Raw genomic sequence first — 27,006 nt, forward strand, 5'->3', positions numbered from 1 at the left:
TCAATTAAATTATCAATGCAGAATAAAAAAGCTTTGGGGAAAAATAGTGTGTGTTTAAATTAAGTAATCAGTTCTATCACCAGTCCAGATCCAATACATATAACAATGCAAATATAGCAGAAAACAGTTGATGATAGTGCAAGCTTTAAATAAGTCACTGTGTGGTATAAGTCACTGTGTGGTATGTAATACAATGTTGCTTGAATCTGCACATGTTAACCAGCTGCAACATGCTTTAATTTTAAAACGAAGAAAGATAAATATATAAAGCAGGTAACAGTGTAAAAGGGCAGGATACATTAAAATATGAAATGCAGAGAAGCATATGACATCAATACTGTTGTTCCAACTAGATGTGAAAAGCTTAGAAAGTCCTTTCAAGCTTCATATCTGAGGAATATAATGTCACTATATGCACTGCACAGAAGTATGCTCCTGGCCTATTTAGTTACCCATACTTTAGTCAACTAAGGAGTATAGCTCTTAAATAAAGATTAAAATAAAATTACTAACATAAATCAGAGTCAGTAAATATTAACACATCACCAACAAATTAAATATTATGATCTACTGTGCCTCTTTAAAAAACAGAAAACATTAAATTCAAACTGCCAAAAGGTTCCAGTAACATGGCCACACTGACCTGAAATGTACCAGCCTTTAGAATCATGACCTGATCCTGCTGCGAAAGAGACAGAAATCCAGGGATATTCTTGGCAAATTCCACAACTTCCTTCACTGCTGGAGTAAAGCATAGAGAGAAGTCATCCCATACCTGCTGACTGCTTTTATTGGTAACGGCATGTGGGTTACTGTTTAATGGGCATGCCTGTGGGGGGGAAAAAAAAAAGAGTATACAACACTCTTCTTAATTAATAACTACTACTTATTTCATCTCTGGGCTATAATAAGCTTATTGCATTGTTAAAGACATTGGTCTCTATACTGATTTCTGAATACTGCATGAGCAAGCAAGCAGATTAATCCATTTACATAAGACAAAAAGAAAAAAAATGTCTAGCCAATTACATCTCTTATAAATGACCTACAGCTTTCATCCATTCATTCTCCGATATCTCACTTAATTTAGTAGAGGGTCATGGTGAGCTGTGACCTATCTCTCATAGGCACCAGCTAGGGTAATTAATCGAACTAGGTTACCAACCCATCACAGAACGCACACACACTGGTGAGATACATGCATCTTCTGTTTGGTGGAATGTTAATTCAGCTGTGGCACATCTTTCAGATATGGAAGGCAATCAAAGCACCACTGAAAACCACTAATCTGTGATAAACAGAGAAAAACAACTGTTTTAGTAAGTCTGTCATACAGCAAGTCTCAAGGAATCATAAATTTAAAACAGGCTGTATTCAAAAAAGCACTTTAATGAATAAACAAACATATAAACAGTACGAAACCAGTGAGGGATTTCGTTGTATATTATGAATTTCTTCACACTTGTGTAACCTACTACAAAGCACTTATTTTAAAAGCTAACAGAGAGCTACATCTTTCAGATATGACCAGTGAACTAAAGACACTGTCACAGTAAGCATGTCTGCACGTTAGACAGTGTAAAAGCCTAGTAGCACTGAGAATTTCAGTTAGACGGGTGGATGGGATCCTGTAAATTTATCATGACTGAATGGTTACAGACTTCAAACTATGTGAAACTAATTATCACATCTCAGTCTTTCATATTCCTTTTCTTGCCTCTCTTTACGTCAATTACTCCTGCTTGTTCATTTTCTCTTTCCACTACCAGAATACAAGCTGATAATATTTTATGTATATCCTAAATTAAGTCTACCGGTCTTCTTGACTGACTTTCAATGGTTTTTATTCTTAACTAAAAACTTACTTTTAAGGGTTTTTCTTCTGGGGCATTGTTGACTAAGCCTACCCTATAGTGGTCAGCATACAACTGGCTTAGTATAAACTTATGAACCTATAAATATATTAAAACCATAACACAGTTTTATAAATAACTGGAATATGAAAAGATTGTTAAAATGAAACCAGAAATGCTTTAAGTATGCATTTTAAAATGTTTCTAAATGTCAGGGATTCATTCAGCCCTTGGTTATTTGCAAGCTTTAAGGAGGACTTGATAGTGAACCTCCCTTTTGACCAAAACATCTCTAAATCTCCTCCTCTACCACCCAGGTCAATGTCTTCCAAGATATAACTTGCAAAGTTTAAAGACTTTATCCCTCATGGACCTTAAATATAGATTCCCTCATGCCAATTTAAATTAGGTGCATAATTGATACACAGCTGGTAGGTATGTCTCGAGCCAGGTATACTCCATATTATCAAAAGAGTTTAAATGGAATTAAACTAAACGCTTTTTATCTTCTGAATGTAGACTCCCCTGTAATTATTACAAGTGATCTTGAGCGTAACTGGGAGACCTTTCTTCAGGAAAAATTATCCTGGGAAGAAAGGAATCTGTGTTTATAGCTTGTATATGATGACAAATTCTCTTCCCTCACTAACTTTACTTATGCAAAGATGCATTATAATTGGCAGTTGTCCCAAGTTCATTTTCATAATAAAATTAACCTTAACAGTATGAAGTGTCAGCACTGCCATGAAGACTTCGATAATTATTTTTATTTAATATGGTCCTATAATGCAGTCTCTTCTGCATGGGAAAGAGTTACAGGGGAAATCCACACAGCTCTGAGATGGCTTTGCCATTTCCTGATATCCCTACATTCTGCTTAATGGATATTTTTCCACACACAAAAATTTCAATACTGGAAAGGAATTACGGACAATCGGGTAGTAAAATTAAAGCTTATGGGTCATTAATTGAAGCAATACAGTCTAATAATCATTTGGGCTTAAATTTATACTCTGATTCATGGAGAATTTTTTTACATTATCGTTTCAGAGAGCTGATTGATACCTAACCAAGTGTCTCGTTAAATATATGTTCTAAAAAACAAAAACTGATTAACACTTTTTTAATTGTTTTCCTTGTTTATAGTTCAGTAATTATTGTAATTTTATATGAATTCATGGATAATTGCTGTGATACAAGAGTCACATTCTCCTGCAGGAACTTTAGAAAGGTACATATAACTTTTTTATTCAGGAATGCTTGCCTTGCTTGTTGATGGTCCTAATGATCTTGTTATAAAAAGATAAAGCATCAAAAATCTCACAGAAAACAGAATCCTGGTGGAGTGACCTTAACAAGATGCATGAAGAAAAAGACTTGTGGTAACAACTGCTAAGCTGAATCAGTTTTTGCAATTTGAAACAAAATCAGTGAAGAGCAGTAGGGTGATTGCATGTATAATTTGTGAAGTATTTAAAACATACTGTGACTATTCTTCTAATGTACATGGTTCAACCAGTGGAACATCTTCCAACCTTACTAGTACCAGTTTATGTATTTTGACCAGTTTAACAGAAAGATGATTTATTTTTATCCTCAAGGTGCAGTGATTCTTAAGTGTATTATGTTAACAGTAAGGATGTAACCCCTTGCATGATGATTACTTAAGGCTCTACCCCACCCCCTGAAAAAAACAAAGATTTTCCAAACTAATCAAATGAATGTTCAGTTAAGTTTTTAAAAAATTATCAGAATTTGGTTTGATCACTTTGTGGCAAAACCACACACAGTGATTTCTTAATGCTACATTTGAAAATACAGTGTAAGTTCTTGAAGTTATACTTACAAAATGAAATTAGGATTGTATTAAGCGAGCACTGCAATTATCAAAATGCTAATGGCAGTGGAGGGGATGGCATAAAGCAAGCAGTTATGACATGTGCAAAAACAGGAAAGATGGCAGAAATGTATGAGATTATTTGGATGTGTCACACTATTTTAGAAGGATTGGACTTGAAGAGGAAGGACAGAGGAAGACATGGGTTATGACAGGAAGGGGGCCAACTCAAGACAGAATAAAATGCTGACACCGAATATGAATCTACTGACCAAGGCAGTGGTAAACTGCAGACCATCAGAAGTGTTCAAAGTTGCTTGAAACACAGCAGTGAAAAGAGGGACAATGGTGCAAGAGTAGTTGTGACAAATGACTGGACTTGAAAACCACAGGTCGCCTTCCATCTTATATATATATATATATATATATATATATATATATATATATATATATATATATATATATATAAAATCATAGATTTTTCAAGTGAATATCCTATAATTAAAAAAAGGCATTCTTCACTGATGATATCCATGAAACATTTTTAATGGGCTCATCTGAGTAATAAGAACCTGTCAGCGTCAAACGCTCTCCTGTAATGGAGACAAAATAAAAGAACAGATGAAACAGAATGTTTGCCAGTATCCAATAGTCAAGGTAAGGTATGTGTCTGCGACAGCTGCTCTACGTTTAACAGGTACAGCACTAACGAGGGACCAGTAGTTGGTAATGCATTACCAACAAGCAACCCTGACTTAAATTCTCCTCCCTTTTCTAGATAATATAGCAGATTTGTCGCTAGCTTTAAGGTACAGCATGGACATATTTGTGGATGGACTGGGAAGCTATTTTGCACAGAATGCAAAATCTATTTTTGCCACGCAAAAAAAATGTGTTTATTTTGGATCTGAGAGAGCAACTTTTATTATGTCATGGTGTATAATGAAGGAATCACCATGGTCTGTTTTTTTCCTGTAATAAATTTATTTACATACCATCTGAATTACAGCAACTGATGTGACATCAAGGTACAAAAAATAATAAAAAGGAAAAAAAGGAACCATTCTTTCTCAGAAAAAAAAACAAGCACATTGTGTAAAACTTACAACTTAAGATATCATTTGGAGATGCATATAAAATATATATATGTATTTATATAAAGTCACTCATTTACAATAAATCTTCAGCCTTGGATTTTATCAGAGATTGAAAAGGTAATTTCATAACATTGCTGAATATTTTCATAACTCCATTAGAAGTGTTGGTTACTTTTATTAACTAAGAATCTGTACATCTTCAACTTATCTTTCTGATACTGACAGTGTGTCCATAGTTTCGTGTCTTGCAATTTGTTTAATATGTCTCCCAAATCTTTTGTCCCCAGTAACCCTTTGCATTTCCATGACTACATAATAACAATTTTACCTTTCAACATTATTAAATTAAAAATGACTGACTTCCAGGGGGTCTCAGCAAGCATGAGGGATTAAATTTAACAAAAAACAGGGGAATTCAGACTTATGTAACTTGTCCAAGGTCCATCACAGATAATTTGTATCTGACAGCTAGTTCCTTGCACTTTCAGAAAATAAGTTGTTGGTCACCCAGTTACCCTTACAAACACCCCTAGAAGTCTAGGCATACCATTTGAAAATTTTAAGGGAGCCTCACTGGGGTGTAGAAGTACTTGAATAGACACTGCCACACAAATAAATGAGACCGTCTTAACTTGGTTGCACACCTTAGCATGATTACTATTGAATTTCATGCCTTCTAATCTATATTCATTTTCAAATCACTTTCCCCTTAGGAGCCTATATGTATTTGTTAAATACCCAACTATTACTAAGATCTGCAACACCACTCACTTTGTATTAACCCTCATGCCTCTTTCTACCACTAAGGTTATAAAGGCCAGTCCTTTTTTGAGGTGTTCCTCATTTTCTCCTTACCCAACTATTATAGAACTCTGCCTATGGTTTTCCTTCCTCCCCCATTCGCAATATAACAAACAGTGTCTGTCCGTGCATCAGAGTGCCACCTGCGATCAACTTCTCCAAATACTTTATTTGCAAGCAGTAAATAAATTTATCCTACTCTGTATTACCAGCAAACTCATGGCATTATAAATTTTAATTAGGATTCAGTCTTTCACCCATGATGTCGGCTTGGTCATCTCCAAGGACCACTTTACTAGTTTGTACTGCTAAGCTTTTAAAATTGTTAGCCTTTCTCTTTTTGTCCAAACAGCCTCATAAAATGTTGAGATCCCGCCCATCTAGCCAAGTATAATGTATATCTGTTCAGGTTGAAGAGACCATTTAATAGTCCTGATCTGATCTGTAGATTTGCTCTATAATTCAAAACCAGGAAAGCCAAGCCCTCTTATCCCAGCTGAAATCATGAAAAATTCCTAATAACACCTGTGTTTTCTCTCCTTCATAAAAATGAAGACATCATTCTTTTAATAGCTGAGAAAATTCTCATTGAATGGGGTTAGAGGAAGCCCTTGTCAGTTGTATAACAGTCACTATGGGCTGCTTCTACAAACTTTGGATCAGCTCTGTGGCCAAGACTTCATTAACCAACTTAACAGATCTATCAGTAAAGACTCACCTGTCCTCTGATACGACACTACCAGAATACCACCAGGGCCCAGAGTTTTTCTTTTTGTGGAAAGATATCCACTCATCTCCCTTGAAATTGTAATTTCTATCTCAACTGTTAAAGTCGGCAATTTTATCCCATTTTATGTAGCCCTGCAGCAGTTTTTATTCTCATCTCAGAGTTCTTGTTCTAAGTAAAGTGATATATAGTTGTGTTAATTCCATGATTAATTGGGGCAATATCGCTGTTGTTCCAGTTGAAAAGCCTTTAAATTTTACATATTGATTTTTCAGTCACTGTTGCTTGATTTTTAGGGCTAGGTACTTTGGGTCTACCCTTCCAACCAAAAAAGTTACATTTTAAGGGCTTTTTTGTGAAATTTACTTTGCATTTCTAGGAGACTGTCTACTTTTTATTTTACAAATAGCTCTCCATACTTCCTGCTTTTGAGTTTCTAGAAGTGTCTGATGTATTCCCCATATAAAATTTTGAGCCATCTCTCTAGCATTGCATTTATGTTGTTTAATCAAAACTAACAATTTCCCCTTCCCTATAGTTAGGTCACTTCCGATGATGGAGGGGAGAAAATGATGGTCTGTTTTCTTTTAGAAACAGAAACAGATTTTCAATTTCATTTTAGAGACGCAACATTGGCAACATGAGTGTTAATTTGTGCAATTCGGGGAAAATAAAACCTGGTATTGATGTCTGGATACCACCATAAATATGTAAAGGGTCTTACTGTAACGATATTTATTTTATTTATATTTGTTGACTGGGAGTGTCCAACTGGATGTAGGTCCATTTTCAGCGGAGGCCCTGGGAGAAAAGCTCCGCAGTTAAAATAAACAGACAGTAGTTACATTGGATTACATAGCAAGTAACAATTTACATAGCAATTACTTACAACATATTTACAGATGAAGAACATAGTACATCAGTAGACAACTAGAATCTTTATCTGTGAAGTACATAACAGACATTAACAAATGTTACAATAAGAAGTTCCTGCTGTATAAGTACTAGGCTTATGAGCATCTGAGCTTACCATAATCAAGGTAGTTAGTAGAGTGGAAAGAAAGGTAGTGGTTGGATGGGGTGGGTGATATTAGAGAATATAGCAAAGCTTTTCAGTTATAAAGAAAACATGTGATTTACAAATGCACAAAGATTTCTTTGCTTCATGGAATCACATGCACTGGGTGGAGATGTGCAGTTGGTTGACAGGGAGGTTTTCTTTCTTTTTTATTACACTTAACAATTTCATTGTTTAGACATAAGAAGACTTGAATATTCCTGAGTACCTATGGATTTCTTTCAAGAGATTAGGAGCAGGCAGGTACTAAAGAACTTTGTATCAAGGATGATAAAGATATACAGTGGATGGACTAGGACTCTTATTGTTCAGCACTTCATGTATTCAAGTGAATAAAAAAAAAACTTGCCAAACTTGTACTTGTGTGCAATAAGGATTTTTTTCTCCTAGGGCTGACACTGTGAAGACAGATACGAGTTACTGACAATTAATTATTAATTTTATTAACTCAGTACACTGAAGATAATCCAGTGACTACTTATACAGTGAAATACTATACACCCTAGGATTTTAGAAACATATCATCTCTGAGATCACACAACAGAGCAGAAAAGGGAAAACTGCCTTAACCACAAAATTCCATGATCCTGCATGAATACCTCCAGTGCAAACTTACAGCTTCCTCAATACACCAAGAACCCAATAAGCTCTAAGAAACACCACCCTCATACCACTCTCACCCCCGTAATAGTGCAGAACACAAGAAACATCTTCCATTCTGTGGAAAAAAATCTTAAAAAAAAAAAAAAAAAAAACACAATTCAAACAAATATAAATTTTACAAAGTACTCCGATGTAACATAAAAGCTTTCGACCATACTGCAGAGATCCACGTCTGTGTGCGTATATATTTATATGGATGCACACACTTTACTGAGTCCAATTCTGTCAAATATGCAATTCATTAAACTGAAAGACTTCAAAAAAACTCACTGACGATGACAATGGACCGTCTTCCCTGCAAAATCCATGTTGGCACTAAACTCTTGGTAGTATGGCTAGTATTTTAGATGAGGTTTTAATGCATTTCGGAGATGACAGCTCAGTTTAGTGTGTAATATCTCCCACTGGCATTAAGACATATAAAGTACACGGAGAACTTGTGATTACAGTCCAATATCAATTAAATTACATGCTGGCTCAGCGCTAATGTAGCTTGAGACCCAAGCTTAATTGTTAACACCCCCTAGGCTCTGTTTACATCACATCTAGAACTAAAAGCTGACAGCACTGCCTAGTAAACAGCAACAACAGGACATGACACAGCTTTATTTCTGCTCTCATTGCTGCCTGCTGCTTGCTAAAGTACACCCAGTATTTTAATTTAAACTGCTCCCCTTACATGGGGAATATGTAAAGGCATCAACCACTTCCCCACTGTTTTACCAGCTTTTAAAGCCACAACACATTGTGTTTTTTTTTTTTTTTTAATTCTACTCTGACGAACTAACAGTGCATGGAGCAGATAAATCTCTATGCAATACAAAGAATAACAATTGGATCTCCAATCATCTCGGACTATTATTAGTTCTCAAGGTCAATTTCTTGGCATCCACGTCTTGATTACATAATATAATTGTTACAATCGGTGACTCGATCGTAATCCTCTATGCTGATGCTTCCTATTAAAGCTGATATTTATTGATAGCAGCTGGAGGCCTGACACCAGTGACTCGGCATTCACTATTTTAAGAATTATGGGCCACCTAGATCATTTCCAGCAAACCAACGAGTTGCCTGTGCAAGTCAACACAAACACAAAGTTTCATTGCAAATAACAACCCCAAAGGAAAATATGTTCGCAGTCCTTAGGTATTATAACTGCGTCGTAAGAAAGAAGAGAATGCAAAAAAAACGGGTAAATCACGATTTTTCCGAGACTGAAATATTACCACAAAATGATGTCCTTAAAAGTTACTGAAAAATGACACTTCTAGCAAGTTTTCACAATACCTGCAATATTTTAGCAATAAGCAACAAAAGCAGCATGTAATGCATTTAATAAAGAAATGTGGTCTTACTTTAAAAAAAAAAAAAACTTGGATTTTCCTCACTTACCAGTACTTTTCTGGATGATGTTCTCCAAGGCCATGATTGCTGATGTCTTGATTCAGAGAAGTCATATTCAAAATCTCCATGGCCTGCAGGAGGGCTCCCAACACAGCTACCTTGCTGAGTGCAGTATATCATGTTAGTGAAGCTATCTGTCAGGCTGTCGATGTATGACGATTGTTGTCCTGGGCAAGTGTAATGGTTTACAGTAGCAGAGGAGTTGTACTGCCCAAGGTTGTAACATTTGGCAATTCCCTGGTCTCTCAAATAGAAGAAGTTATCAGACTTACGGAGAGCATCCCTGTTAGTTTGAAGAAACTTGTTCATCCGGTCATGCCCACAGACAAAGATATTGTGGTATGCACGAGATATGGCATTTATGGCCTTGTTTAATTGGTTGTCAGAACTGGGTGCTATCTCTGGCACAGAGTCGACATCCATAGTGGCTTCATTTATGCTGTTGTTGTACTTCTGCATTTCGTCCATCAGTCGCTGTTTTTCCCGCTTTGGAATACGACCAAAACGGACAGCTAAAAAAAGTAAGGACAAAAACTTATTATAAATCATTAATGAACACTTACAACACATACTGTATTTCATTCATGATGAAGTGATGAGTCCTTTACCAACAAAAACTCTGACATATAAAACTGTACAATTACTTACCTGTCTCCTTTGTAACAGTACGCATACTAAGATGGCAAGAAAATTAGCCTTTAGACTCTAGGGATGCAGAAATTGTACATGCCTGCAAGTTTACAAAAATAATCATTGACTAAAGACAATCCTATGTACATGCCAGCTTCCTCCTTCAGGCCATTACTAGTTCTCATGAACCAAAAAATAATAAAACGAAATGTCCCAGCAGAAAGTTGAAAAGAAATGAAAGGAGCCCATGCTAACAACTGCAGCAGACATGTGGAAACAGGATACAAGAAAAGGGAAAGGATGACCCGATGTAGTAAATATACTAAGCGATAAGAGTTAGGACATGTTTTATTACAATACTATACAAACTTACTATGCAAGCCAAGGTGCCAAGCAGGCTGCGGGGGACAAAGGAGACTTGGAGACAGTGATTCAAAAGGGATATGGTAGACACTGCTGGGATCACAAAAACATGGGACAGTGCAGTGGCTAGGTATATGATGTTCTGAAATGACACAGAGAGGCAGGATAGACATAAAGTCTGAGATCATAAAGGTGAAAGAATATGAAAGGGGCAGCAGAGCAGGCTGAAGGTAGAACCTATGGTAGGCACCCTTGTGATTAAAGTGCAGAAAATGACAAATGCTGTTGGATATGTTCAGCGAGTTATCCATGGACACATGAAAGGAGATGGGTTAAGAGAACCAGGGGACAAAATAAAGGGGCGGGACAGAAGGAACAGAATTATATCCATGGTGTAAATTTGCTAGAAGCAAACTAGGGATTCCAAGCTCCATGCTGTAAAAGAACAGGTGGTAACTGAGGTCTATGATCATGAGTTGTGTAGTCAACTGGTGTTGGACTGTAACAGAAAGGTTAAGAATTCTGGATGTGATGCTAATCTATGTAGTGGAGTTAACAAATGTTCCAATGACAGCATCATTAGCTGAAAGAGATCATACCATTGTGTGATACAGAGTTGGGGAAGAACATAAGGACAAAGATTAAATTGTGGGATCTCAGTGAAGTGGGTTAAGACAGGCTTAGTGAGAAGGTCAAAGATGAGTTAGGGGTCCGGAGACAAAGAAACAAAGTATGGGAAAGCATCAAAGACAAATGACTCAGAGCTATGGACAATGGTTTGTGGAGAAGTAAAAGTGAAAGCCAGTACAGCTATAAAGGAAGTTACACTAGCAATTTTGGTAAAATACAGGGCATACAAGAAGAGGAAGGAAGGGCTGGGCTAAAGGAGTCACAGTACTAGTAGGTAGGCAGAAGTGCAATAAAGGAGTGGAGGGCAGATAATACACTAGCTGAAAGGAAGTTGGCAGAAGGCGTCAAGAAGTTAAGACAAAATAAATAAATACATAAATATAGGAGTCTTCAGGTGCCTATTGAAAGAAAAAAAAGGTAATCTGGAAAGAAGGGAGGGAGGGACATTCCTGGCCAGGATGAGCAAAGATAAATAATGATGATAATTTGAAATGCACATAGTTCAGTAAATATTCAGCACTCATCATATTCATTTATCTAATTAGGAATGGAACAGTCTGGTTCGATTCTCAGCTAGAGCGTCTTCTGCGTGGAGACATGCGTGAATGGGCGTACCTTCGTTGAAGGTTGTGCGTCAGGGCTGGTAACTCGGCACGTAAAAATCAACTACCAATCATTAGCAGACCGGAGTTCTGCTGTGGCGACCCCTAACCGGGAAAAGCCGAAAGTCACAGCAATTCAAGTAAAGAAAAATATTTTTAATTATACATAACACTTAGAGGCAGGTAAAACTTGTTCATGTTTCAGTGTTTAATGTTCTCTGATAGTCTTATTTCTGCATCACATCATAGGACTAAATGTATCATCTAACTACAAAATGGAACTCGGTAAAAGAAATTACATGGGTCATAAACAACAAAGGTTATGCCAAACATTATCAAAAGTCTACTTATTTATTTTTCATGGAAAAAAAAAACAGAGAGGTAGGGGAAAGGCTAGGTAATGTTTAACTAAGCTTTAAAAGCAGTATGTATTAAACGGTCAGGGTATTAAACTCAGTGTAAAGATGCTTTTAGTAATGCACTACATCAAGTTATCTCCATTGCAACTTATTTCTGTTCCACCTCCTTTATCCTAGTGTATGCTGAAATAGGATGCTGTTCAGTTCAGGACTGTTGTTCTGAAACTGCAACCATTTATATCAGCAAAGCTTTGTTATTTTCTTTTCTCAAGCAATTAAAAAGAATATTCACAGCATACTGGCACCAAGGTCTCCACCCCAACAACAAGAATCCCAATGCATAACTGAGCTGTTTCTGCTTTTACTTTAATATGTTTTGGGTAACTCCAGTGGCAGCGACATAAAGCCCTGACTACACCCAAAGTGATCTAAGTGCAACGTATCACTGTGTCTGATTATGTACTTTTTCTTAACAGACAGTGAAGGTAACAATGGAGACAAACTGGGAGCCACATACTGTCTGGTGATAACAACTGTTCAGAAATATGCAATACAATGAGAGGGAGGGGGAGGTGACTGGAGTCTTGACATTTTGCATAATACTTTATAGAAACATAAAAAAAAATGTATTGTTTCAAGACACTTTCAGAAATCAACATTAGGAACTTTGAGTTCTCCATGGAACGGAAACTTTTTACATAATGTCTTTGGAAATCAACTCTTCACCTTACACTTAATGAATAAATATAAAAGTGCAATACAGACGTCATCAACATGGGGTCATAGTAAAATACCCTTGGAAGTAGCAGTGGTTGACACCAGAGATTAATGCAACCTAAGATTATAGGGTGCTAACTTTTTTGAGAAACAGACAGGGAAAGCAGTGGTGTTTTGCAAAGTAAATATCAAAGTTTTCCATCACACATTATACATCATAGGATATTGTACTGCCAGTTCCACACTACATTTTCCTCAGTTATTCCACTCAAATATGGTTGCATTTTAACTGAAAACCTTCATAAAATATTGCTTTTTCTATGACACCACCAAACGTTGCTTTACACTTGTTGATGCAGAGTAGTCGCAGTGTGGTGGTATATACACAGATTTTAATGGAAGCACCACCACACAGGCATGCAGGCCCATCCATTAAAGTCTATGGGCACACACTCACACTCACACTATCCTTAATTTATGGTGTTGTCAATGAGGGATACAGCAGAATTATGTGGGCTTATAATTAAATATCCACAGAGCTTTACACTAAGAAATCATCCACATAATACAGGTATGATTGCATCACAGCACTTAAGCAATGAAATGTTGCGCTGTATGAATAAAGAGGTGATGAAACATTGTAATGCACACCAGGCAACAGAATATAGTTTTCCCAGTGGAACGGACTGTATCCTTTGCATTTCATCATTGCGTGAGAACACAATATAGTATTATAAAATATCTACAATAACAAAGATTTGACATTATATTGTTGAACTAAAGAAAATACATTTGACACTGTTATGGACACAGCTCATACATCTCAGACATAGCACTATCCTATAGTAGGTACAAGCATTCAACACTCCACAGTATTGTTCTAAAATAACACTGTGCTCTAATGTATAAATGCATTCCTCAGACTGTGCAGCAGATTGGAATTAACACTGCTTGCCACAACACATGTTGCAGGAAATAAACTGCTACGCTATGATTCCCTTTTGTGCAAGAGTCAGCAAAAACAGCAGCACTTAGTGCAACATATAGTAACGCACACTGTGGGGTGATACATTTCTTAGCGAAGCAGTGATACTTTGCTTTAGATGAAAGAAAAGCAGCAAAAAGTATTTTAAAATGTCTGTATTAATTGACATTTGACACTGTACTGTTGAATTAAACAAGAACAAAAATGAAAGCTTGAGCACATGTTGTTAGCAACACAGACTGACCGTGGGGTGACATGCCCTACGACACTCAGTGGTGGTGTGCTGCTCCCCCCTAAGACACTCAGTGGTGGTGTGCTGCTCCCCCCTAAGACACTCAGTGGTGGTGTGCTGCTCCCTCTGCAGCTGCATATTTCTGCATTTCACTATAAAGTAAAACAGAAGTAATGTGCACTGTTTGAATGTAACTCTAGAAAGCAACACTTGACATTGTAGCACCTTTCTGACAGTGGGATTCTACTTTGCATTTTATTATGTTTGAATTAACACACACACACACACTAAGCAGTAGCTAGGGTACATCCCTAGGCAAATGTTATTTATGGGGCACAATCAGCACCACAGAATAGGTGCAGACTATTGCCTACAAATTGTTGACAGTGTCAGTGGCAAAAATCATATATGCAGCCACTGTTAACATAATGCCTACTTAAACTGCAAACTGAGCAGCTGTGCCTTTTTTTCTTTTTGTCTTCAGGTCTGGTATTTTTTCTTTTTTTTTTTGCTGTTCAACTTCTGTCAAGGGGTTGGGGGGGGGGGCACCAATTTGAGGGACTGCCCAGGGTGCCAAATGCTCTGACTACACTTGTGCACACACAGTACTGTTGTGAGTTAAGTTGTGTTCTGAAACAGCACAGTTGTAACTTCCTGATTTGCATGTTACTATGCTAGATAACACACTAGGCCGTAACTGGAGCTGTGTTTTTTCACACTGTGCATTGCACTTTACCATAACAGAAAACACATATATACTATTTTAAAATAATTCTGGAAAGCAATATTTTGGATTTTAGTAATTTTCCATCTGCAGCTGTAATATCCTAACCTGCATTTTATCACAATTCCAAAAAACGTCAGATTGCAACTTGTCGGCAGCACACCTCTATTCCATTGTAATAAGCACTATTCTGAGAAGCCCGAGTTGTGGTATTTTGCATTGGATGTTACTCTAATGAAAAAGCAAGGTATAGTAAAAAAATCAATTTCTGACACTAACACTGTAAGGCTGAATAAAAATAAAGAGGTAACTTAACATAGAACTCTTCTGTGTTAATAGGCATTGTTCTGAGATGCAAGGTAGGAGAAGACTTAACTTTTATCATTTTGCTTTCTCCTGTATGGTGACAGAAAAATAAGATGCAATCCAGAAAACATTTGTCATTGTACAAATAAAGGCAATGTACTGCCGCGGTGGTTCAGCGGTAGCGTTGTCGCCTCACAGCAAGAGGTTCTCCCGTTCGATTCTTGGCTGGAGCGCCTTCTGTGTGGAGTCTGCATGTCCTCCCTGTGGTCAAGTGGCATTCGATAGACATGCATGAATGGGCATCACACTAGCACCTTGGCACCGTAAAAAATCTACTGCCAATCATTAGCGGACCGGAGTTCCACTGTGGTGACCCCTAACCGGGAAAAGCCGAAAGAAGAAGAACAAATAAAGGCAATGTCATTGACAGCAAGGAAAGTAATGGCAGCCCCTTTACATTTAGATGCGTAGTACACGACATTCCACCTTATTAATATTAATGAGGAATACATCGGAATCACAGTGCACTGCTGTTCTTTAGCACAACTCACAAACCCATCACAACACCTAATTTTTGAAATTTATTTCTGTGACCTAAACACTGACAATAAGGATCACTGTCTGAAAGTTTGCTGATGATTATAGGTTGGGAGTAGTTTTTAAATCAGTCAGTGAAATAATACCCTTCAAACAGAACTATCACACAGTAACTAAAGGTACACTGAAAATGGGCTCAAACTACATTCTTAGATATGCAGTTTCATCTCTTTTGGAAAACAGCAAGTTTCTATTACCTACTTTCCAGTGAGTTTGTAATCAGGGACTTGAGCACTTGGGTTAATTCTTCTCTCTCTCCTTCAATTGCCACATAGCAACTCATCTAAAACCATGGAAGTTATTGTTCCCCTATACTCTGGCTTGGTTAGACCCATTATAGAATATAATGCTCCATTCAGCATGTATGTCATCATACACATAAAAAAACTGCATTGGTTCCTAATAAAAAGGATCTCATGCCTCAAAAATATTAGTTATCAATAAAGGCTGGAACCACTATCCTTGTACTCTTGTGTCATATAGGGTCTTGAGGGGAGATTCCTGCTTTGCCTTCTGTGCCATCAGGGACCCTATTATCAAAGACCTCATCTTTCTCAATACATCAAACAGTTTAGCCAACAGTTTAGCAACAGATCTCTGTTTATATCCGGTAATAAACAAAAGTAAATGAAGTGAGAGATTCTTTAATCTGCACCTTCCTGTGCTCTGGAATAGACTCCCCTCAAATGCCAAGCAACGTGATTCCATGTCTGCCTTCACACACAGCTTAGACAAATGCATGAGTATCCTAAAATATATTCTGGGACATAAAGGCCTTGTCCTCCATGAAAAGGATGGTACAGCCAGAGAGTGGTTTATGGGAAGGCATGCATGGCATCTGGTTGAATAATGTTTCATTGTCCACGATTCCTATAGGCTTCTCCTTCCTTCTTTCCCAAATGCAGCATTTCTGAAGGGAAGAATAGGGAACACAGGTCAGTCCATGAAGCCCTTCATAAACCTAAGGGTTTTCACAAAGCTACAGTCATCTTAATTGGGCTGTAGAATGGACAAAGTGTCATTGCCATATTCTTTCTAGGAGATAATGACCTCAGGGTCCTCAAACTCTTTGTAAGATTCTGAGTGGGAGGGAATCCCCAACCTATAACATTTAGGGAGAAGCTTGAAGAAAGAAGAGTGTGTTAAGTGTGTGATCTAGAGGTAAGGGGAAGTACATTACTAGTTGGAAGTATAGCTGCCAAAAGTGAGACAGAGTATTAGGAGCTTGGGATGGGTGTGGCACTAGCATAACCCAAGTTGTGACTTGAGTTCTCAGGAGAAACATTTATTTGAAATTTAAGCCATGAAGATCAAGTCTTAGTGGTGTAGTCCCAATTATTCCTCCTCAGCAAGAACCATCAAATCCCAAGGAGTCCAAAGGGGAACTCAGGATGACAGTCCTCTGCCTCAAATGACCTTACATATGGCAAGGTGATGCCAGACAATGGCGCCTGCTGGAATATCATTTGACTGCACTGGTCAAGGCCTGGTTAGCCTTACAAAAGATTATGCAATGCAAGACCCATATGGGAGGGGTCTTCACTATCTTCCACTACAGGAGTATCATCACTAACAGAGACGAATAGGTCTAGTCTTCTCAACCCTATATGCACCCTACAAATAAAGAAATACAACTGACAATGAACATGCAAAGTAAGGAAAATTCAGTATCTCTTGTTCTCAGTCTGGGATAAAATGTGAATAACACAGATGTAACACATAGAAGAAAGTCAAGTAAACGTTTTCTGCATGTTAGAGATGTTGCAATAAATTATGGCCACAAGAAACGTAATCTTCTGTTATGTGAACTTCAAATACTACAGAAGCAGCTGATTCAAATGTACGATGGCACTGAAATAGTCTCATGATGTTGGCATCATATACTGGAGTAAGAGGATTTACTGGACTTTTTTTTTTTTTTTTAACTACCACCTAAAACTGCTTCTGCAGGCACAGCTGAGCCAGGTTTTTTTTTCCTTAACCTTCCATGCAGGATGAAAACGGCTAAAGCATGACAGAAACCTTTATCATGGAATACTCAAGACAGCCAAGCCAAAAGGATGTCTGAAATAATACAGTAATACTAACACATAGACTGATTGTGGTGGATGAAGGAACTTCAATGCCTGAATGAAAAGCATTTTCCACTTTACCTTACAGGTAGCTCTCTTCAATTACTTTATCTCACAGGCAGCACTCACTGATTACTTTACCTTACAGGTAGCACTCAACGTTTACTTCCTGACAGCATCTCGGCCTTCCAGAATCACTGTTGGAAGGTCTAATGACTTAATAATCCTTCTCAGGGGAATCAGTCCTTCAGGAGAAGGTAATATTCCTTCCATAAGACTGCAGTTTCCACTGCTCATACTGGGATTGCCCTGGGAGAGGCCAAGGCAGGGCTGGATACCACACTCTTTGCAGCTATAAGGGGTAAGAATGAGCCCTGACGTTACACAATGGCTTTTCACCAGCAGAAAAAGGATGAAGGGAAACAGAAGAACATGTGAAAAGCTTCTACCTACTTACGAAAATTGCACGAGAGCACACTCTTGCTGTTCTGATTGAAGGAAAACCTGGGCACGATGGTTTTCTGTTACAGTAAAGAGATCAACTTCATCAGTACTTTATTTCTAGAAAAACATATGGGTAACCTCTGGAGCCAGTTTAAGCTTCAGTTGTGGTTGGAACTGTCTCATGCTGTGACATTCAACTTTCCCACAAAATGATCTGTGGTAAAAAATGTCCTTCTCCCACATCTGAATTGGTTTCCTACAGAGAGGGCATCAGTAAGAGTCAGTCCATTTGCTTGTTCAGGTACTATACCATTGCCCGATTGCCTAACCTTAATCAGCACAGGTTTAAGTTTCAGGAGTGTTTCCAGAAAAGATAGTTTTCTAGAAATTGAAGTATACAATCACAGCTCTTAGATCCAGCATATTTATTTGGAGAAACCAAAGCTTCTGAAGCAGTGCTGATTTCTGCAGGCATATTCAAACTTCTTCTAACATGTCCAAAATCAGGGATTGCTTACAGGAAAGGAGTTCCAAAGTTCCAAATTGCTGACTGAGACTCAACACACTAAGACATGGCAGTAACACTGTATTTAGAAAGAAAATAAGACCGTGCAGACATTTTTCCCACAATAAACGTCTCTCTTCACTTCACCAACAACTGCCACAGGATTTTGAGCAGGTAACTATTTGAAATGTTGGAACCTGCTAGAGCGAGCCCTGAATTAGGGAGATTGAATGGCGGAAAGATCGGACTTGCATACATCAAGTCCTAGATTCTGTTTCTTGGAATATTCCCTTTTCTCTGCAGTACGTCGATCTCGGAGTTAGTATATGTAAATCTGAAGGTGCGGGGGTACAGGGTGGGGGTCACACACCTGCAAAAAGCTTTTAAGGAGAAGAATGATTTTCGAGATTTGCTCTTGTTGGTTTTTCTGTCTTTTTTGGCTTGTAGACACTTGGCATTTCGACTGCCAACATTTCAAAAGGGAGCGTTTTCAGCATCCACTTGGACTCATTGCCAGATCAGGCAATTGGGCCCAAAGTGTGAATTCTCAACCGTATTGCATTGCAACATTAGTACTGGAATATTAACCCCAGTGTGGGCAAGAACCCACAGACTTATGCACTACTTATCTGCAGTCACCTTGATAAATCTGGTGCATTTTCCACAGCACATCTCTGTATTTTAGTGATATGTACTTTATTTCGATAAAAAAATGTTGAGGCTGTGGGAGGATAAAGTAGGTTATGTACCAGTTTTCAATACTGCCAGTAACAAAAAATGATATAAAGACCCACCTTTTTAACTTTCAGGAAGAGTGTTAGAAATTCTGACCTCATTAAGCAAGTATGCAAAGCAGTTGCTCATACTAAGAGGGTGATAATGGTTAACTCATACTTAATGCATGCTGTGCCCTGCCCCAACTGTTTGATTTCCTGGTTGGTTTTACTGTACTCAGCATACCAGTAACTATTGCTGTTGACCACTGTGCTGCACATAGTGTGCAGTTCTTACTCCAGGTAGTGTTGTTATCCTGTTCATAGCACACTGCCTCAGTAAGGTATGGAGTACTGTGTTAATGTGCACGGACTGTTTTATACACCATATTGTAAAATGCATGCCATTTAATTTTTTTTTTTACACAGATATTTTCCTATCTGTATGCACAGATGATGTGCCACTGTAATTTAACTGTATGCCCAAAGGTATACATCTCTAAACATGTATATAAAAGCATGCATATACATGACTGTACATCTGTTTCACACACACACACACACACACACACACACACACACACACACACACACACACACACACACACACACACACACACACACACACACATAATGTTTCCTGTTTCCATCTGCAAACAATACATCCTGTCTGATCAACTCTTTTCCTGATTTGGATCAGGCACTCCTGATTTAGGGAGAAAAGCAGCTCCACTCATTTGTCTAAACTCCTCAGAACCAAAAAGCAAAAAGTCTTTCATTTTATACTGTAGCAAAGTTCTTGCAACTTTGTAGCAAGCAGCTGTGACAGCTGATGCCACGCATGGAGCACTAAGTGCTTCATTGCCAGCATCTTAATGCCAGTAGTGCACTGCATTTAAGACCAGTTGACATCTGCTGATCATGCTCCCTAGTACCCTGCATCTAGTATGGCTGTCCCATTCACCCCACACTGGCTATGCTACATTCTTGCATCATTACCTATAGCAAAGAATTCAACAAGTCAACAAACAACTTTAGACTGCAGCCATGTCATAAGCGGCATCGATCACATGCAGCATTGTGGTAAGATTACAGAGAGTTAAGGGATCCACTCCCCATCTGTATGCATGCCCCCAGCTGACCATCAGCTGCCTGGATGTACAATTTATTCTCAAGTGTCTCCTTTTACTATCATCAGAGTTAGGGCCACTTCAATGGTAGGCTGGACAGGGGAGTGAAGCACAGCAGCTACAGTGTCATGTATTCTGGTCCTGTAAGCCAGGAAGGATATATATATATATATATATATATATATATATATATATATATATATATATATGTGTGTGTGTATATATCCACAACCCCTTTTACTCACTTTTACACACGCAGTTCAGCAGTGACAATCATTTAGAGCCAAGGTTTACACAACTGGGTGGCTAGCCCTGCAGCAGATATATATTTACCGCAGGAAGATGAACCTTCTTTAAACCATTCTCTCGGCCAATATTTGACAAGCAGCAAAGCAGTTCTTTTTCAGACTCAACAAGGCTAGCAATAATATAGATTAAACTGAATGGCTATAAACTTAATAAGACTTGTATCTTTTTCTTCTAAGCACCATCTACACTGAATTCTATCGAAAAGTTCCACCCAAATGGTTGCCCATTTTGTAACAGCGTTTACACATCCACACCTCAGGTGATGATACATTTGGTTATTTAATTACAAACATTAGTACCAAGCTGTATATTTTTTGCTGGTGAACTGATAAGCCAGGTCTTAAAGAAATATAACCTTGGATGATCCAACTGAACTTATGTCAACAACAGTTTTTGGAAAAGCAGGTTTCCTGAGTTTGATGGAATAACAATTTAAAAGAAACATTTTTAAACGTGAACATATGCTAAACGAAAAATAATATATTTGATGACCAGCAGGTGGCAGACTAATGTTAAACTTTGCACATACTAGCTTCAGTTAAAACATCACTCTTCAGCAACCCTGAATGAAATGTGAATACAGAACAGGCAGATAAAGCAACGTGAATGTACTCAGATAGAAAATACAATGCTGTGAATATCAAAAACACAACTGTGAAAGCATGAAATGTGATGAAAATGCAAAATCTGGACCAAGGCATTAGGTAACTTGTCAGTGAATAACCTTAACGAAAACAGAGGACTTCGAGAACTCTGCCTCTAATAAGGAGATTTTCATCACTTCTAAGAAGCAAACCTCATAAAAGGCACTGTGGTCTTAGGAGGCATTTATTAATTTACTAAAAATCCAATTTACCTGCCAATCAGGCCATTAGCATCCCCTAACCTCATCCAGACGTCTGCATGTCTGTAGCATAGCCTGTGAGTTTACAGAATATCTTGTGAATGCTAGTTGTTAGTGACTAGATATGTTCTGATTAAAAGAATGCCAATGCCACTCATGACACACTGAGAACCACCACCACTGGACCATGGTTATACATACACTTCGATGTATAACTTGTTTGGAATTATATGACACTAAAATGAGGGACTATAATGTTTGTGCCAAGCAAAATAGATGCATAAAATAGAAGCAGGAAACGCCAAACACTAAGGAACTGGAAATAGTTGTGATAAAGTTTTAAGAATAAAAGATCTAACGACAATGATGTCTACAGTCCTTCTGCACAGCAGAGGAGATTAAGGAAGTTATAGCACCATACTTAATTTACTTTCCCTGGCTCCCATACAAGTATAGTGTCCCAACTCTGACACTCGTGACTACGGTTCAATTAGCAGCCCTGGCAATGGAGGTGCCGGGCAGGGAGGGACAGGAGTGAAGGGGCGTGGCCTTTTATCCTCTTATAGAAGGAAGGACTGACTGCAAGCATTCTGTGAGCTCACAGGATGGTGCATACCTCTACGCAGTCCCGAATTTCACAGAATATCCAGACGAGGGAAGTCATGGCAGACAAACTTCTGATGTTCTGAGCTCAATAGGCTCATATTGGATGTCCTCCTGAGACATGCCTTCTGTACATTGCTGGAGCACTTCCAATCACCTTCGGTCTATCTCCTGTCATTAATAACCTTACAAAATAAAGTGCATTATTTTCTGTATTTTGTATTGTCCGATTTCTGGAAGTCAGCCATTCATAGAAGAACCTATATATAGTATGCAATGGCTAGAATCACTCAGCCAAACAGAATAGAAAAAAAGAGATTATACCATTATAAAATCATCAGTTCTCTCACAGGAAGAAGCAGCAACACTTACAGTGTTAACATGACCTCATAACCTTAATTTACACACACACACACACACACACACACACACACACACACACACACACACACACACACACACACACACGACATTTTATCCTGATGCTGTCAACATACCCTATTGCTGTTTATACATATCTTGGGGTATTTTTCCTAGTAGGTACACGTGGATTGCCAAGTGGCAATTTTGTAAAATATACTGCAAAGAAATGCATGTTAAATTCAGTTCATGGACTTCCATCTCCACTACTTTTCATAGAGTGTCACTCTAAGTAGCTTGGAATGCTGAGTGTAAACATTACATCAGAAAAAAAATGTTCTATACACTAATATACACAATAGCAAACAGGAGAACAGCAAGCATGTATTGCATGTCACACAATAAAAAATTGACTGCAAAAAAAATATTATTAAGATCGAAATGTTGGACAGACATCCTTCTTCAGCAATTACCAGTTAAAAACTGCTCTCCTTCTCATTAGCAGAATTCAGTTTTAAAACAATGAATCACATCTGCCTGTTAAATGTTCATTCCTTCTTTGAAGGCACACTCTTTTCTTGCCTTACACGAATGACTTAAAACTAAAACCACAAATTCAGCCATTTTATCACAGGCAGATTGTCTAATTTGCCTACCAGCTTCTATATGCAATTCATAATCATTACAGTCACCATTCAATTTACATTGATATACGATCTGAAACTTGGAAAGAAAAACGATGCCCAGGTCCCTGTATTTCAACATATTTAGCAGAGGCATTCATTAGCACCACACTATGAATGTTCTAATTATGTTCTTCTGTCCTGTTACATGGCGTTTTGTCCAACCAAGAAAAACATGCATTTACACTGTATTAATAAAATTACTTGAGTGCTATTAAATTTACAGATTACTTTATAAAATGTACCCTACCATTAACTAGTACTATCGTCTGTTTTTCTGATCACAATGCATTGCCCATAATAGCTGCATTGAAACGTGCCACATAAAGCAGGGACTCTAACATTATAGGAACTTCTCTTGGTAGCTTATACAAATACTACAATGGATTTTATAGGTGATAACAGGTTGAGCACCTGTAATATTCCTCATTGTTTTTCCTGAAATAGTTATCAGCAAAATACGGTTTAGTAAGCCAGTTTCGGATTCATAAGTGCCTTTCTATCAGATCCTTTGTAACACGGCACATTTTCCATTCTTGCTGCATTTCTCATGGCCTGATTAACGTATCCATCTGGAAGCTTCCCTTTGTAAAAAACACAGCTTTAAATCCTGACCACAGTGTTCAATGTAATGCATCTGACCTGAATAAATTGACCACTTACCATAGTTTGATAGTGTATAAAGGGTCAAAACTGTCAGCAAGCACACCTATCCCTGTTCAGTGATATAAGCTACTACATAACTATGAACTTTTTCTACTTATAATCATATCAAAAATACTGCTCTTTGCAAATCTGGAGAATATTTAAATGTTAACAAAACTGGTAAAAAAAAAAATAAGAACTACTAAATCCACAAGAGGCACGGTGGGAAAAAACAAGTCCAAATGTAAACAAATATTTAATGAAGCGCTTTTCGTTAGCACACAATAACGAAAAGCACTTCATTAAATAGTCTTTTTTACATTTGGACTTGTTTTTTCTCACTGTGCCTCTTGTGGATTTAATATTTAAATGTTACTAATTCAAATACTGAATTTAAGTTTGCAAAAACTTTAGCCAGATCATCCACACAAATATATTATCAATAAAACACCGATTCTAGATAAAAAATGATTATTTTCTGTGGAAATTTTTCTGAGGAAACAAATTGTGCTTTTAGCATTATTTGCATGTGAGTATCTGCAGAGTACAGACATGACTGTAGGAAGGTATGGTCAGGAATTAGATTATATTGAAAGTATTTCTGTTTGCCCATATTCAAGGCAAAGTCTTGTGCAAGTCAAATATTATACTCTGCACCTTTTTTCAATATGAATATGACAGTTAGGATTTAACATTATATTCTTTGCAAGGGGCTCATTCCTATTAAGAAAGATGTGGCAAGCATAGGCAGTGGTGCTCTGAAGCAAGGATCTGGTCAACAGGCACATATAATTGGTAATCTCTGGTTAATTACAGGACATTCCAATGACAGCTGGAGCTCACATGATGTTCTCTGCCAACAAAGATATATTTTATCTTTGGACAAAACATCAGAGATACTACTGGCATTGGACAAGTGTGTGTGTGTGTATGGATATATATATATATATATATATATATATATATATATATATATATATATATATATATTATTGTAGATATCTATATAAAAATATATACAGACATACATAGGTAGATACAGATATATCCATACATACATGCACACACATCTATAAATATACATATATGCATGTATGTATAATATATATCTATGTGCGTGTGTGTTTATAAAGACAAAAACTGCAAATAGTATGATAAATTGACCGAGACAAGTTAAGCTACAACTCTATGGGACATATTCCCAAGCAGCCATTGAAGGCAATGCTTTTTCATCAGAGAAAGAAATATGCACATCCAGTAAACAGTGGACACATTATATGAAGTTTTTTTTTTATAGTAGTATACATAAGAATTCTACATAGCAGAATGCAAATGTGCATACACATGAAAAAATGCAGTTTTTATGCAGCAGGATAACCGAATATTATTGGAATATTTCTAATGTTGTTGTTGTCCAATAATTTTTTTTCCCAGACCAGGTGAAGAACAGAGATCTGTGCATAGATTTCATCTCCAAATGTTGCACTATTTATCAGAAATAATTATGGGAAACAACTTTGATAATTACTTTGATGGCACAATGGATCAGTGGATAGTGGTTTGACTCACACCAAGAGGTTCTCTGGTTTGATTTCTTGGGTGAGATGCCTTCTGTACAGAGTCTACATATCGCCTCTGTGTCTGTATGTTTTTCTCCAGGTACTCCAATTTATATCTACACTCCAGTGATATGAGTGTGTGGATAGGACACTTTAAATTGGCTGTAGGTGTGAGTATGTGTGTCTACATGTGTATTGTATGAAAGGATAACTGAAGTAGGGCTAGCCACCCTGCAGTGTGAACATTGAGTCTAGATGATTGTCACAGTTGATGTGACACACCGACCCCATGTGCAAACGTGGGAAAAAGGGGATGTGGATGGATTAAATCTGACAATTATGATACCCACCATGGGGCAGATTTGACTGTATGCTTGTGCTGTGCCTTAGGTCTTGTACCTGTCCCATGCATTCTTTAAGTCACCGATTTCACCTTACTACTTTTCAGGAGAGAGGTTCCAGTCACTCACCACATTTTCTGTGAAATAACACACCTTTGTAATGAGCCATTCAGGCACCTTGAATCCTCAAAGTGTGTGTTTTTGAGATGCAACACACACTTGAACTTTATACACATTTCATCACATTCCACACACTGACACCTTTCTTCAAGAACATGCTTGATACATTCTTTAGTCTCTCTCTCTTCGTATGACCTTGCTACAGACCATTCACCATTTTAATTAAATCCTCTGAAATGCTGGAGAGTAGCAGTTGTCATCAGGAGGATGAAACCTCCAGTTCTGTGTACAGCGCTGCCCATGAAGTTTTGTGAAAATTCTATAAGCAGAAATAATACATTAGTGGCACGTTTTCTACATCCCACTATTTTTCCTGATTAATCCTTGTGCTACTTTCTTACCTTTAGGTTATTTCACTTTTTTTACTTATGTATTTATTTATTAATTAGTATTTGTTTGCCAGGATTGTCCATCTGAGCATAAGCTGCTCTTTTTCAGCAGAGACCTTGGGAGAAAAGCCCCAAGTTTAATGCATGAAAAGAAAGTACATACAGTACATACAAATTACAATGGCAACTGAGCAGAATGAATGCAAATGAATCGCACAGTAAAACATAAACAGAGTTTTACAAAAGACAATAGTACATATCAATACATAAAAAATATGTTGTAAGTCATGAGTAAAATCTAATACGCGAGGACAAAAATGGTTCACAACAAAGGAAGTGGAAAGAAAGTAAAGAGAAAGCAGTTTACAAGAGCATACTCTTAAAAAGCGAGGTTTGAGGAAAAAGTGTTTAAGTAATATTTTGTTGGAAGTTGTAGTTATACTGCAGTGTGCAAGAGAAGCAAGGTAAGAAAAGTTTGAGAGGAAATATGTAGCTGCCATCAAAAAAGTGGCTGGATCATGTATTGGATATGGTAAATGTTGAAATACATGACTAGTACATGAGGAAGAGGAAGGTCTAGTAAGGCTGAGTAAGAAGATGTAGGATTATTATCATGAAGTGTGGCTGAAAGGTGACAGTGTATAGCACGTTGCTGAGTACATTGAGAGATGCACATAAGAG

At 37.5% G+C, this 27,006-nt stretch overlaps 1 protein-coding gene across 1 annotated transcript in view; it reads right to left on the reverse strand.

Annotated features, from left to right (window-relative positions):
* Nucleotides 1-27,006, reverse strand: part of LOC122811795 (nuclear receptor subfamily 1 group D member 2-like) — a 327,820-nt gene that overhangs the window by 60,639 nt on the left and 240,175 nt on the right. The window contains exons 5-6 of the mRNA XM_044083862.1: nt 9,452-9,975; nt 644-829 (exon numbers count right to left, since the gene is read on the reverse strand). Coding sequence (XP_043939797.1) covers nt 644-829; nt 9,452-9,975 — 710 coding nt within the window. The remainder of the gene's footprint in view (nt 1-643; nt 830-9,451; nt 9,976-27,006) is intronic.

Source organism: Protopterus annectens, chromosome 9.part0, assembly GCF_019279795.1.
Source record: "Protopterus annectens isolate FY-2018-M chromosome 9.part0, PAN1.0, whole genome shotgun sequence".
In the NCBI taxonomy this organism is placed as follows: Eukaryota; Metazoa; Chordata; order Ceratodontiformes; family Protopteridae; genus Protopterus; species Protopterus annectens.